The following is a 14,732-nucleotide window of genomic DNA, read 5'->3' as shown; positions in this document are numbered from 1 at the left end:
ATATTTTCGTCGCTAAAAGTCTTATCCACATTTTTTAGCTACGAAAATTTTCGTAGCTAAAAGTAATCCTTTGGAATAATTTGGAAAATTGTTGGCAGCCTTTTGCGACGAAACTTTTCGTCGCTAAAAGTCACATCTAGGATTTTTAGCTACGAAAAATTTTGTAGATAAAAGTAATCTTTTCAATTTTTTTGAAACTGTTTAAAGCCTTTAGCAACAAAACTTTTCGTCGCTAAAAGTCTCATCATGTAGTTGCAGCTTTTAGCGACGAAAGTTTTCGTCGCTAAAAGTCTATTCCATGATTTTTAGCTACAAAAAGTTTCGTAGCTAAAAGTAATCCATTTGATTTTTTTGAGAAATTGTTTGCAGCCTTTGGCAATGAACATTTTCGTCGCTAAAAATCTCATCCACAATTTTTAGCTAGGAAAATTTTCGTAGCAAAAAGTAATTCATTCGACTTTTTTAAAAAATTGTTTGCAGCTTTTAGCGATGAAACTATTTGTCGCTAAAAGTCTGGTCCATGATATTTAGCTATGAAAATTTACGTAGCTAAAAGTAATCCATTCAAATTTGTTGAGAAATTGTTTGCAGCCTTTGGCGACGAAAATTTTCTTCGCTAAAAATCTCATCCACGATTTTTAGCTACGAAAAGTTTCGTAGCTAAAAGTAATCCATTCGATTTTTTTGAAAAATCATTTGCAGCCTTTAGCGACGAAAATTTCTTGTCGCTAAAAGTCTCATCCACAATTTTTAGCTACGAAAATTTCGTAGCTAAAAGTAATCCATTCGATTTTTTAGAAAATTTGTTTGCAGCCTTTAGCGACGAAAATTTTCATCGCTAAAAGTCTCATAGATGATTTTTAGTTGCGAAAAGTTTCGTCGCTAAAAGTGACTTTTAGCGATGAAAATGTGTTTCGTCGCTAAAAACCCTCTTTCTTGTAGTGTCAATGGTCACCGATAGTCGATCGGGGCCACGACTATACAGATATGAGTAGGGAAATATCCTTACTTCACGGGTAAAGTTTAGTCATAAACCGACGGTCCGAAATCCTCAACTTTGCATAAGAGTGGACGACCCAATTCACTTAAGTTTCAGTTCATTCCTTTAGGGTATTTGCACTTCTCATGCACTCGTCCTTTGGCTCAAGTTGAGCGTTCCTGGACCATTCTCAAGTCTGACTCCCGCGATGGATGTCGAGCCCAGTAAGACGGACATTATTCTATAGTTTTGTAACTAGTGGCCCACCAACGAGCGGTTTAGAGCTTGTTCAAAAAATTGGGGTATTTCTGGAATGAATTAGGTATTGAGATTTCTCGTGGGCAATGATTAGGGTTTGGATTAACTATGTTCATAGTGTGGCCTATTTATAACTAGTGAAAGTGGAGATTTGGTCATGATTACTTTAAACCGTCGATTTTAGGCTCAAAGAGTAATGGGGTTAATTTGGTCTATTAACCAATATCTGGGCCTTATCTGACTTGGCTTCGGTTAGATCTTTAATTTGGTCATGATTTTCTTGATTGGTTAGTGATGGGTCGGTTAGATTTGGGTCCTATGTGAGTAAATCATATGGCTAAACTTGATGTTCAAGTGATCGGGCGGATTCGTTGGTTTCCTACGGTTGATTAATTAGGCTTGTGCGGTTCTTTACTAGTTCCATAGTGTATAGATTAACATTGAGCGTTAATGGTCAGTAAATGATAATATAAGTTAATTACTTAAAATAATTCAAGAATTTTTGAAAATCCAAAACAGTGAAAATGCAGGACGTTACAATAACTACAACGTCGCCATCTGAAGCAACTGCAGTAGAATCTGATTTATCTTCCTTCTCCTTTCCTTTTCCTTTCCTGTCGTTCTTAGTCTTACGACATTCATGCTTATAGTGGCCCTTCTTGCCACAATTCCAGCATTCAACATCTTTCCTGGTACTTGACTTATCTCTTGATTTATCTCGGGCTTTCCCACCCTTCCTATTCTTTCCTTTCTCCCGTTCCTGTATCACAAGGGCCTCTTGCTGAGTAGACCATTGAGACTTCTTCCTTGTCTCCTCATTGAAGAGACAACTGGTTACCTATTCCCTGGATATCTCTGTCTGGCGCAGAGTTACTTAGAGACACCACTAATGTCTCCCAACTGTCAAGCAACGAACTAAGCAATAGCAAAGCCTTCAATTCATCGTCCAGGACCATCTTCATAAAGGAGAGTTGGTTCACTATATTGCTAACCTCATTCATGTACTCGGCTACAGAACCACCATCCTTGAACTTGAGATTCACAAGTCGCCTTATTAGAAAAATTTTATTACCGGCTGTCTTCCTCTCATACAGCCCTTCCAATTTCAGCCATAAGCTAGCAGCTGAGGTCTCCGTAGACACATGGTGGAATACAGAATCGTCCAACCATTGTCTAATAAACCCCACCGCCTTCCGGTCCATCTTCTTCCAATCATTATCAGACATATCCTTTGATTTTGCTGATATGCCTAAAATTGGAGAATATAGGTCATTGCAATAAAGCAAGTCCTCCATCTTAGCCTTCCATATGGTCTAGTTAGAACCATTGAGGCTGATCATTTTTGATGAGCCACCTTCCATAATTTTAAAAACAATCCTACCCATTCAATGAACTTAGCTCTGATACCACTTTGTTGGGGGCCTTGCACAAAACCTTAGGATTTAGCCTCTCGAAACAAACCAGAATTATGGAATAATAAAGCAATGAAATAAATCAAAGCATATACCACACCACATAAGAGATTTTTATGTGGAAAACCCTCAAGAAGGTAAAAACCACGGGACCTCGTCCAGATCAACAATCCACTATGAAGTAGAATGTTACAACCTTCTTCACTTATGCAGTAGTGGATAAACAATAAGAGAATAAAAGAAAAGAAGAGAGATCTCACCGATTACGAGGATGTAGAAGCGCTGAGATATAAATTGCACAGTAGATAACCTCCACGAGCATAACCTCCCTTCTACTAGCTTCCTCTCTCTTTCTCTCTTTCTCTCAGACCTTTGATAGCCCTCTTGTGTTTTTCATCTTCCTAGAAAAACCCTAAGAACCCCTTCTTATAGTTTTAGGAAACTCCTTTCCGCATCCCAGTTGCGAAAGGACTCAGATTTTCGTAATCCGCAAAATCGCGGAACGAATCTGCATAACCACGACCGGTCGAGACGAGGCCACAACCGATCAAGCGCCACCCACGACTGGTCGAGCACCACCCTCGACCAATCAAGCACCCCCAGAAAAATAGTCCAAAGTCGCTGGACTTTGAGTCGAGTCAGGACTCGACTCCATGAGTGGTCGTGCACCAGCCCTAGACCGGTCGTGTAAGGCTCACGACCGGTCAAGCACGGGGAAAAAACCCCATCACATATAACAGAAAATTTTAATTGGGAAAATGAGAGTAAGCATTGTTGTTGATGTCTTAAATCTATAAATGATAGGGTTTGTCAATGTCATTGACAGACCACTCGATGCCATCGACAGATGTTTGATGCCATCAGAAAAATCAAAAAATTCATGTTTTGTTACTGGAACGTTTTAGTATTTTATTCGATGTCATCGACAGATCGCTGATGCCATCAAAGTTCCATCGAATGTACTATCAAGCACACATGCATAATTACGTAAGTGCGGGATTTGTTTCCTATTTTGATTGTGATTCTATATGGTGTTATATATATCAAGCGTAATTGAAATTTGTGGATTAGAAAAGGTGTTCTAGGCTTTCTAGTTTGTTCCTAAGGGTTTCAAAGGCCTTAGGCTTTTTATTTTAAGAGAATGGCAAAGCCCAGATCTGAGGGCCCACCTGTTTCATATAAACAAGGCATAGCTTGGGCTTGTGGAGTAGATTCGATGCTTATTCGAATTGGTAATTATATCTCTCTTGTAATTTTTTGTTTTCATAGTGCATAACTCGTCACTTTGTGACATTGTTTTTTTGCCGAAAAAGTTTTTGTACATAAAATTCGGATCATTTATGTTTGGACTTGGTTGTACGATTGATAGTACTTTGCTTGATTCATCACTGTGTGCTTCTAAAATTCCCCAACAACATCTACTTTTGACCATCTAGTACAAATTACCCACTAACTTGTAACCGTCTATTTAATGGGTAGATTGCGTAGTGTTAATTTACCTATACACTTGTACTCTTCAAATTTGAAAGGCATTGATAACGGTCCATCAGTGCCCCCACACAGTGAAAATGATTCACCTGCTAAACTACAATATTAGCCTTTCCTCCTAAGTCAAGAGTCCGAAGTAGGATCCTCGGGAGTGAGAGTTTGTTTGCCACCATTTAAAAATGGCAGCAATGTTTCACTGATGTGCATGGCATAGTTGTAAAGCAATCTAAACCATCTAAATCACTAAATTATGGATGGGAGCATAACCCAAAATCTATAATAAGTAGTGTTAGAGTAAAGTAATTGAAAAAAAAACAAGAAAAAACTTAATTTTTCCCTTTCCATTATGTAGCGTTGGTTATCGCATTTTGTCCTATATATAGTGTTGGTTTTAATTTGACATGGTATAGAAAGTGGCTTAAGAAAATCTTAGATTCATTTTCTTACTTTTGTAATGGAAATCAAAAGTATGCTTTTGGAGCAACCTTGCACATGCACACGCAAATGCAAGACCTACCCGTGGAGGCATGGTGAGGAGCAGTGTGATATAATGTGGCGTGGTGTCTTTGACTAGTGTCACATGCATGTAAAAAAGTTGACACGTGTGCAGAGACCCATCATGCACACCATGTTAAATTCCTTTTTCTTTTCTTTTCTTTTTTCTTTGTACTCATGTTTTATTGTTCTTCTTTTGTTAGAAAATTAGAAGAGGTAACTCAAGTTTTTGTGGCTACGATCATGCGTGAACTTAATCCCAGTCATCTGTCATTGAGGAGAGTTGTTGTGTCCTGAGAGCAGAGTTACTGAGTTCCAATGCCTTGAAGATCTTCCCAATGGCCTGCAAATTTATCTTTAAAATAATAAGGTATGATCATGCGTGAACCAAATCCTAGCCATCTATCATTGAGGAGATTTGTTGTCTTCCGAGAATGGAGGTACTGAGTCCCAGCGCCTTGAAGATCTTCTCTGTGGCCCGCAGATTTATCTTTAAGATAGTGATTATAATTCTCGCCTTTAATATTTATATTGTCTGGTATATCAACAAACATTGATTTTTCTCTTGGAATTTGGATAACTCACTATTTTACTTTTAATCAAGTATTACTTGATCACTGTGATTATAGAGATTTGTGTCATTCACAATTTAGCTCACGATTTAGATAGTTTGATTAACCTTATAATGAGGGCCAGCCTTACACGAGAGTGCCACATGTGGACTATCATGAAAGTTCAAGATTAGGTGTCATTAGTTAAGTAATCTTTGAGCAGTGGCCTACTATAAGCTCTACTAGTAGAGAACATAGAGACATCTGTAAGTAATCTCGTTATAAGAGGGCAAGCCAACAAATTTTCCCCTTTGATTAGTTTCAAGGTGTCATGGTGATGTAGAGCAGGTTGCGGACAATTTCATGGCTAAGATGGAACAGAAAAGGCCCGGTCGACGATAGAAGTGATTTGGACCATCAAAACTTAAAACGGATGTATCTCGCAAATTGGAATGAGCTATCAGACGTACCATATATGATTTTGGGGCAAGACAAGCTACTTTCGCCACCCAACCCCGCTACGTTGGGTTTCCCAAGCCAAATTTGCGAAATACCATAAGATCAACTGTCGAATTCATGTTTTAATTTTGTTTTCACTATTTATACCAAGTTTTAGTTTTAGCATAACTCTTCACCCGTTGGGCTTTAGAAGTTACGTCCAACATAAAAAAAATGCTTAGAATAATTAGGAGAACGTCATGATTTGGAAAAATAGGACAATTACTATTTTTGGCCGAAAACCATGTGCACTAGTAGGAATCAAGATAGTTTATATATATATATATATATATATGGAATCATGTGAAATCCCCATGAGGTCGAGCTGTGTGGGCCCCACCGTGATGTTTCGAACATCAACACTATGCATTTGATGGGTCACCTTTAAATTATGAGATATACCAAAAATCAACCGTATATGGAACTCAGGTGGGCCATATCATCTAAAATAATGTGAAGACATGTCTAAAACATATAAAAGCACTTGGTGAGGCCCACCTGAAATTTGGATGCGTCTGAAACTTGGTCTAACCCCTCATCCAAGTGGGACACACATAATGGATGGACTGGATTTGTAAAACACATCTCAATGGACCCAAAGAATGATTATGAATGTTTTAATGGAGGGTAACTCCTCTCAACTTTTGTATGTTGTGTGGCCCACACAAGTCACAGATTGACTTGATTTTTAAGCCCTAGGTCCACTATGGAATGGCGTATCTAACTGATGGGGTAGATGTTCGACACACATCACGGTGGGGCCCACACAGCTCGACCTCATGGGGAGGTCCCATGAGCTTGACCATATAGAACCTTTTCCCTCTCTCTCTCTCTCTCTCTCTCTCTCTCTCTCTCTCTCTCTCTCTCTCTCTCTATATATATATATATATATATATATATATATATATATATATAGTAAGTTTCCTATTTATAGTAAGTCGCAAATTCTAAGAGTTTTACTTGTAGTTTAATTCCGAAACTTCTTCCATGGCTTTTTTTTTTTTTGGTTAGCTTGTTAGTACAACCCACTATCAGTTGACACTTCACTATTAGCCACCCCCACTAGGGATCAATACCAAGACCTCAATGTTGAGACAAGGTATCTTTTACTCGGTCTACCACTTCCATAGCTTAGTATCCCTATTGAAAGGGGTGTAATCTCGTTTTTCATCATCAATCAATTTATTTCCAATTTCTTAGAATTATTTCTATTTTCTTTTCCCCATGGATTCGAGGTTTCTCAGTGAGAAGTCCAAAGAAGTTCCGTGGATTCAGAACAATTATCCCCATGAGGAAGACAGTGCTCGACCTCACGTCCTTTCCTGCGTCACATGGCATTTGACATTTATGATACATTAAATAATATTTTTAATATAAATAAAGGATATTTGTGAAATTTTAAAAATCAACCTAACCATTGGTACATAGCCCCTTGTTTAGCCTTTATCCCAAAAATCAGGACGATTCAACACTCGGGTAGGCTATCCATGATATTATACCCAACAACCTCTAAATTCATGTGGCATGGCTTAGAACCATGCATGGAGCCAAGTCCATAATCAACGGCTGCTCCTGTGGATATCTCTTGTACTGTAATTGTCCAGTGCAAAAGAAATGTTCAAAACCAAGTCCAACGGTTCATTATTTTCGTGCAAAACCTACCAAGAGGATTATCCATTTGGTTAAATTTTTAGTTGGCATTCCAAATGGATGGTTTGGATCAACCATCTTGGGTTATATATATCTACTGTGGTAGGGGCTTAAGGAATACAGTTTCAGGAGTTTCATTAAACTACTGATCAATACCGACCGTCCATCCAGGAAAAGACTTTTGAGTCAAGAGTCATGAGTTAAGATTCCAAGGAAATTATTGGCTTATACTTGTTTGATTGTTAACCACCATTTAATAATAACGGCGACTCTTCTACCTTGAAAATGACAGCTTAAGAGTAAGCGTTTACATTAGATTATGCACTTTCTTACCTTTAAGCATCTACTTATTCGGCACTGATTGCATGGTTAGGATTGTCTAGTGTTAATTTAAAGATATGCTTGTGTTCCACCCTTCCGAAAGGTATGGATAGCGGTGCATCAATATCAGGTATGAGTAGAATGAGTCACCACCATTTACAAAAAGGTGCTAAACTATCAAAGCATAGCTGATTTCATACTGACCCTGCCAGCACCGATGTCCCTAGTGGTCAATGCTATATACACCCCACTGTGATTCATGTGTTTTATCCCTGCTGTCCATCCATTTTTTTTAGCTCATTAGACTTACATGCGGGTTTACACCCGTTTAGATTCTAAAAGGCTCAAAACCAATTTTTCAGATTTAAGATTGTGAGCATCATGACCAGTTCACCTGCTTTTTTGCCCTTAGGCTTGGAAGATTGTGGTCATTTCTCTAGATTAGTGGACACCCAAAATTGAGATCATCTGATTTTAATTAATAATAATTGTGTAACAAAGATATCTGATATATAATCTCTACTATAATAATGCAATTTAGCCAACATTTTTCCCATTTAGGTAATTTTAGGGGCGTCTAGAGCTTCAATATTTTATGGGACAGTAAGGGCCCGTTTGTATACCATGAAATAAGTTACTTTTTCTACTTTTAGCAGTAGGTAAGTAACTCATTTGTAAGTTTGGTTTATGATCAATTATAAGTAGCTAGCCTTTTTTAATTTATTTAAAGTTACTTAATCACTTCAATTTAATAATTAGAAATTAAGATAAGCTACTTATGTACATGCATATAGTTATCACGATGAAAAGTACTAATTGTACACGCGTACTATATATTGTATATAAATTTGATTCTTATCAATGCATGATATAGGACTTTTTTTTTTATACCTTCCAAAATTCAATAGTCACTGATTCGGATTAGAATGAGGATCATGAGAGTGTTGGTTGCAACAGGCTGATCAAACCTTGAATTAGCCTTTCTAGAACTTAGATTTCTTCTCTCTAATTTCATTGCTTTTGCATTGATCCCTTTTTATAGCAATCGAGATGTTCAATAAAGCAGACCTTAAAAAAGCTTATTTATCACTTTTATATGCAATATAATCAACCAACAGACAGACATTCTCAATACAAAAAACCTTAAAAGCGATACAATACACAAACAGACCGACATTTCAATTAGAAAAACATAGCTGATATGCAATGCAATTGATCTTATAGACTGACTAAAATGATGCTGCTTCTCCAAGTTCAATGCCTACTGTAATGTGTTCTCATTTGCACCCTCACGATCAATTTCCTGAATTTCTGGACAAATATTAAATTCACTTGGGCAATCAATATTGATACAATCAAGGGGCATCAGCTTCTCATCTCCATTTGTAAAATCATTACTCTCGCCGATAGCTCTTAGAAGACGGTATACTTGGAACATCGTCGGCCTCTCCTCTGGATCTAATGCAACACAAGAAAATGCAATTCCAAGGAACTCAAGGATCTCACCATCACAACCTCTTCCAGTCGAAGACTCATCCGTGGCATAGTAATTTGAAAGATAAGCAATCCATTCCATTAAATTTCCTTTGAAGTTTTGAAGAGCATTCACCACTTGAGTTGGTTCTTTGCCAGTGATCACCTCTAGCATCACCATTCCAAAGCTGTAAACATCACCCTTTGTAGTGGGGACCAACGTGGGCATGTACTCAGGTGCGATGAAGACTGAGTTAAAAAAATTTCCAACAACGGAAGTACTAAAATGAGTTTCGACTGGATTCATGAACCTTGCATATCCAAAATCAGATATTTTAGGCTCATAGTCCTCCTCCAATAGGATGCGTTTGGAGCTTATGTTGCAATGGATTATACAAGGACTACAACAATGGTGAAGCCACGCCAGACCTCTTGCCACTCCAATCGCAATTCTCAGCCTTAGAGGCCATTCTATGAATTTGGATTTATCTTTTGGGTGATGAAGATTCTCATATAAAGATCCTTTGGGCATATATTTGTATATCAAAAGCCTCTCCTTTCTTTCAATGCAAACGCCCATAAGCGACACCAAGTTAGGGTGTTTTATGCTTCCCAGCGTATTCATCTCCGATATGAAATGCTTATCAGAATGATGAGAATCTTCAAGTCTCCTAACTGTAAGAAGAGTACCATCTGGAAGCTTCGCTTTGTACATGGTGCCCATTCTCCCTGAGCCCATGACGTTGTCTTTGCCGAAATTATTAGTGGCTTTCATGAGATCGATCAATCTCATTTTTGGAACTGATTCCTCAAACGTAGAGATCTGAACATTGCAGCACCTTCATTAGCATGTGTTGTAAAACCAAAGGAAAACAGTGTGATTCTTGAGCATAGAATCACATTTAAAAAGCGGCATTCAATTACGTGTATCAACAAGAAAAGATATATTTTTTTTTTTTTATCACCATTATATATATATATATATAGGCATGTGTGTCAAAATGATGACATGCATCTATAAAAACATTTCAAATAAGTCATATATCAATGTGGGGTTTTTTAATTAAGAAGTAGAAATCATAAGAAAATTTAAAACAACTTAACATTGAAGAGAATATCCATTATGTAAATCTCTTATAAAGAATAAAATAAAATAATTAACTTTTATTAAATAATTCTTAAAGCTCCACTAATTTAAAAACAAAAAATGAAAGCTAAATAACGATTAAAACAAATCTAACAAGTACAATTTGAATCATAAATTTGAATTTGAATTGCACATCATTGGATTTGATGCTTTGTGCTCTGATAATGTTTACAGAAAAGGAATTTTATTTTTGGAAAGCTACTGAAAAGGAAATCCATATCTTACTATGGTGGAGGGAAACGAAATCAGCTTACCTTGATGCCTTTTGTTCCTTTAATACTCTTTGCCCACTTGTTTCCTTCAACCTCTTCTTCCATCTTCTTCTCAGATACTTTACGGAAACTGAATAACAGAATAACACCGATAATTATAACTGAGAGCACTATCCCGCCATTGGCCGCACCAATGATGACACTGGTACGTGACTTTTTCACAGGTCCTCTGCAAACAACATCCAAAGGCGCCCCACAAAGTCCCGCATTATTCGCAAAGCTTGAGGCCAGTATTGATTGCTTCTTAAAAAAGGGAGGAATTGGTCCCGACAAAGAATTGTCGGCGACACTGAACTGAGACAACCGATCAAGCCGGCCGAGTTGCCAGGGGATCTGACCTGTAAACCGATTGTGTTGGAGACTAAGTGTATTCAGGTAGCTACAATTCCCAAAGCTATCCGGAATATCACCGGTGAAATTGTTATAGGAGAGGTCGAGGGTTGTCACGTATGGTATTATTGAACCAATGTTATCAGGAAGGGGTCCGAAGAGGTCGTTTGTCGATAGATCCAATCCTGTCATGCTCGTGCAGTTTTTCAGAGCCACCGGGAACCGACCTTTGAGGCCCATGTTCGAGAGGCGTATGTTTAGGACCTTGTTTTCATCATTGTGCCAGCATTCGATGCCGTTGAATTTACAGATGGACCCTTCTGTCTTGTTGTTGAAATCCCACGAAGATAGGTAACCATTTGTGTCGTTCAGCGATGCTTTTAGGTCTTTCAAGCATTGAATATCACTTGCAACACCGTTGCAAGTGTCACTACTCAGCCACAACCAGAAAAGGGTAGGAAGAAGAAAGACAGTAGCTCTGCTTCCCATGGCCATAGACATGAAATTTACCATTTTACTTCTCTTTCGCTACTCAAAAGCGGAAATGCCAAGTAAGTCTCTTACCCTCCTCAAAACAAAAAATTACTAACTATACCCATTTCAGCTATGCCCTTATAACTCATTAAAATCTATGAAATAATAAAATCAAAGCAAATCAAATCAAGAGTTTTTAAGGAACAACGAATTCAACCACCCTCCTGCAATCATTCACTGACCATACATAGTCAAGAAGCAAAGCCCACAAAAGCATCCCAGGAATTCAAAATCCCATCACCCATTAATTAAAACTCAAAAAATGAGGACCCCATACAACTCTTACCTCTACCATCCTTCAAAATCCACGAAGAACCTAAGATAACCACATGAAATTTATAAACATATTAAAAATAAAAAATAAAAAAATCAACAGACGTGTGGAAAAAGTATGGAATACAACCATCATAGAGTTCCTCAACACAGGATCTATTTATAAGTCGGGTGTTCACAACAGTGGACGCGGATTGCTGTCCCCAGGCACAGGAAGTTCCTGTACTCAGAAGCTGTGTGCCCACAGAGATGCCTGTGACAAATCCACTCCGTCCATCAGTTTCAGAAGACCCAAAATGAGATGAATCTAATAATCAGGCCGATCCAAAACTCATGTGGGCCATACCACACCAAACAGCAGGAATTGAACACTCACCAATGGAAACTTTTTTGGGGCCACAGAAGTTTTGTGATGATATTTGTGCCTACACTTTATCTGAGCGGCAGTAACCATATGAACAATTTGGATGCATGGCATATAAACATCGTGGTTAGCTTTGGTGTAGCCATCATTTTTAAATTCATGTCCGAGTGGGGTCCAGCTTCATGCTTCAGTGGTAAAATGGCTCTGTTTCAACATTGAGGCCAGGGATCAATTGCCCAGTGGACCGTTCAGATTTTGTGCCCATGACACGTGCAAAAGTGCACATGGGTGCTCACATAAGAAGGTGTGCAGGTGAGCATTCCTTTATTTTATATATATATATATGGAAATGGTTCTAAGCGGTTTAGCTGTGTGGGTCCCACCATGATGCGCGTCAAACATCTACCCCATCAGTCAAATGTACCATCCCATGGTGGGCCACGATCTAAAAAATCAAGTCAATTCATGACTTGGGTGGGCCACACCACACACAAGTTGAGAGGGGTTACCCTCCCATTAAAACATTCATAACCATTTGTTGGGTCCACCGAGATGTGGTTCACAAATCCAACCCATCCATTATGTGTGTCCCACTTGGATGAGGAGTCAGACCAAGTTTCAGACGCATACAAATTTTAGGTGGGCCCCACCAAGTGATTTTATATGTTTTAGGCACATCTCCACATGATTTTAGATGGTATGGCCCACCTAAGTTCCTTATACAGCTGATTTTTGAGATATCCCATAATTTTAAGGGGACCCATCAAATGCACGGTGTTGATGTTCAAGACGCATCATGATGGGGCCCACACAGCTCGATATGGGTAGTTCCCACGAGCTGGAACACATAAAACCATTTCCCATATATATATAGGGCTGTAAACGAACGGGGCTAGCCCGATTAACTCGCTCGACTCAGCCTGATTCGGAACTGAGTTCGGGTTGGGATGGGCCATTTTCTTCGGCTTGAAACTGAGTTCGGGCCGAGTTCGGATATGTTCTAGTTTGACCCGACTTGGCCCAAAATCCGACTCGACCTGGCCCGATTTGGCGTGTGTGTGTGTGTGTGTGTGTGTATCCTAAATTCTTACCTAGTTACCCTAACCATTTACAGTAATCCAAGCCGTCCAAATCGTAGGTCCCTTTGTAGATGGAGCAAAGTCCCAAAAATTAAGGCTGTTCAAGTTACCTGTCAAAGCTCTTCCCATGGAGTAGATGGAGCAGAGTCAAAAAATCAAAGCCGTCCAAAATCATGGGTCCGAAACTGGTCCGAACTTGCCCGATTGCTGATCGGGCCGGGTTCGGGCTAGACATGTTGGCCCAGTGACCAGGCCGGGCCGAGTTCGGGCTGGTTTGGCTGGTGACCGAGCCGGGCCGGGTTGAGCCCAATTCAACTCAGTTCGGCCCGATGTACACTCCCTACACACACACACACACACACACACCCCTCATGGGAGCTGTGTGGGCCTCATCATGATATGTGTAGAAAATCTACCCCATCAGCCAGATGCACCATTCCCTGGTGGACTTAGGGCTTAAAAATCTAGTCAATCCATGACTTGGGAGGGCTACACCACATGCAACAGTTGAGAGGGACTATCCTTCTATTAAAACATTCACAATCATTTATTGGGCACATCAAGATCTGGTTCACAAATCCAGCCCATCCATTGTATGTGTCCTACTTGGATGAGCAATCATACCAAGTTCCAGCTGCATCCAAAACTTAGGTGGGCCCCACCAAGTACTTTTATATATTTTAGGCATGTCTTCACCTGGTTTTAGATGTTATGGCCCAGTACTTGAGCACCTGAGTTCTGTAGACACTGATTTTTGAGATATCTCATAACCTAAAGGGAACCCATCAAATGCACGGTGTACATGTTCGACACACATCACGGTGGGGCCTAGTAATATTTCCATATATATATATATATATAGATAGAAAATTGCTCGTGTACCTCACCTACGTACCCACTGTGGTCACTTTCTATAACACGAGGGGAAGGGTGAACGAGTGAAATTCAACCCGTACACCACGTGCATCACCCCTTGTTTACGCTTTATCTAAAAGTCAGGCTGATTCAGCACTCAGGTCAATCACCCTCGCTACATTCACACGGTATACCTCAATTGAAGTTTGGAAACTGAAATACTGTGATTTGTGGGTAATTAGTTTATAATGATGAATGGATTAGATTTATGGATTTTAGCTTCACGTAAAGTATAAGTGCTGCGACTGCTGCCTGGGTGTCTAAGCCATAAGACATTTTATTTCTCTACAGTAGGCAACACCACATTTTATATGCACATGATGAGCTTTGGCCGTGAAACGCGGTTTGGCAGATGACCCAACACAAGCCAGCTAGCTAGTGTCAAAGCACTCTAAGCTCTACCATGAAGAATTTGTTTTATCCGTATCATTCATCCAATTTTTTAAAATTTGTTTTAGAGCATGACCTAAGATATGAGGCCGATCCAAAGTTCAAGCGGATTACACTAAAAAAACAGAGGGGACAATGACATCAGCCACTAAAACCTTCCTAGTGCCCACAAGTCATGTTTATTTGTCATCTGACCTGTTCTTAAGGTCACGTAGACTGAATGGTGTGAAAATATCAGGTTGATTTAAAACTCATGTAGCCCCTTAGAAACTTTCAATGATAACAGTTCAATCCCCATCATTT

At 39.2% G+C, this 14,732-nt stretch overlaps 1 protein-coding gene across 1 annotated transcript; it reads right to left on the bottom strand.

Moving 5' to 3' along the window:
- Window positions 1–8,717: 8,717 nt before the first annotated feature.
- LOC131240045 (probably inactive leucine-rich repeat receptor-like protein kinase At5g48380) lies at window positions 8,718–11,574 on the bottom strand. Its single transcript, XM_058238054.1, has 2 exons — window positions 10,527–11,574; window positions 8,718–9,948 (listed from the first exon to the last, which is right to left on the bottom strand). The coding sequence occupies exons 1-2, from the start codon at window positions 11,385–11,387 to the stop codon at window positions 8,914–8,916; spliced, it is 1,896 nt and encodes a 631-aa protein (XP_058094037.1). The 5' UTR covers window positions 11,388–11,574; the 3' UTR covers window positions 8,718–8,913.
- Window positions 11,575–14,732: the final 3,158 nt, after the last annotated feature.

This window comes from Magnolia sinica, chromosome 3, assembly GCF_029962835.1.
Source record: "Magnolia sinica isolate HGM2019 chromosome 3, MsV1, whole genome shotgun sequence".
Classification (NCBI taxonomy): Eukaryota; Viridiplantae; Streptophyta; class Magnoliopsida; order Magnoliales; family Magnoliaceae; genus Magnolia; species Magnolia sinica.
The sequence above is the reverse complement of the archived record's forward strand: the minus strand, read 5'-3'. Positions and strand labels throughout refer to the sequence as shown.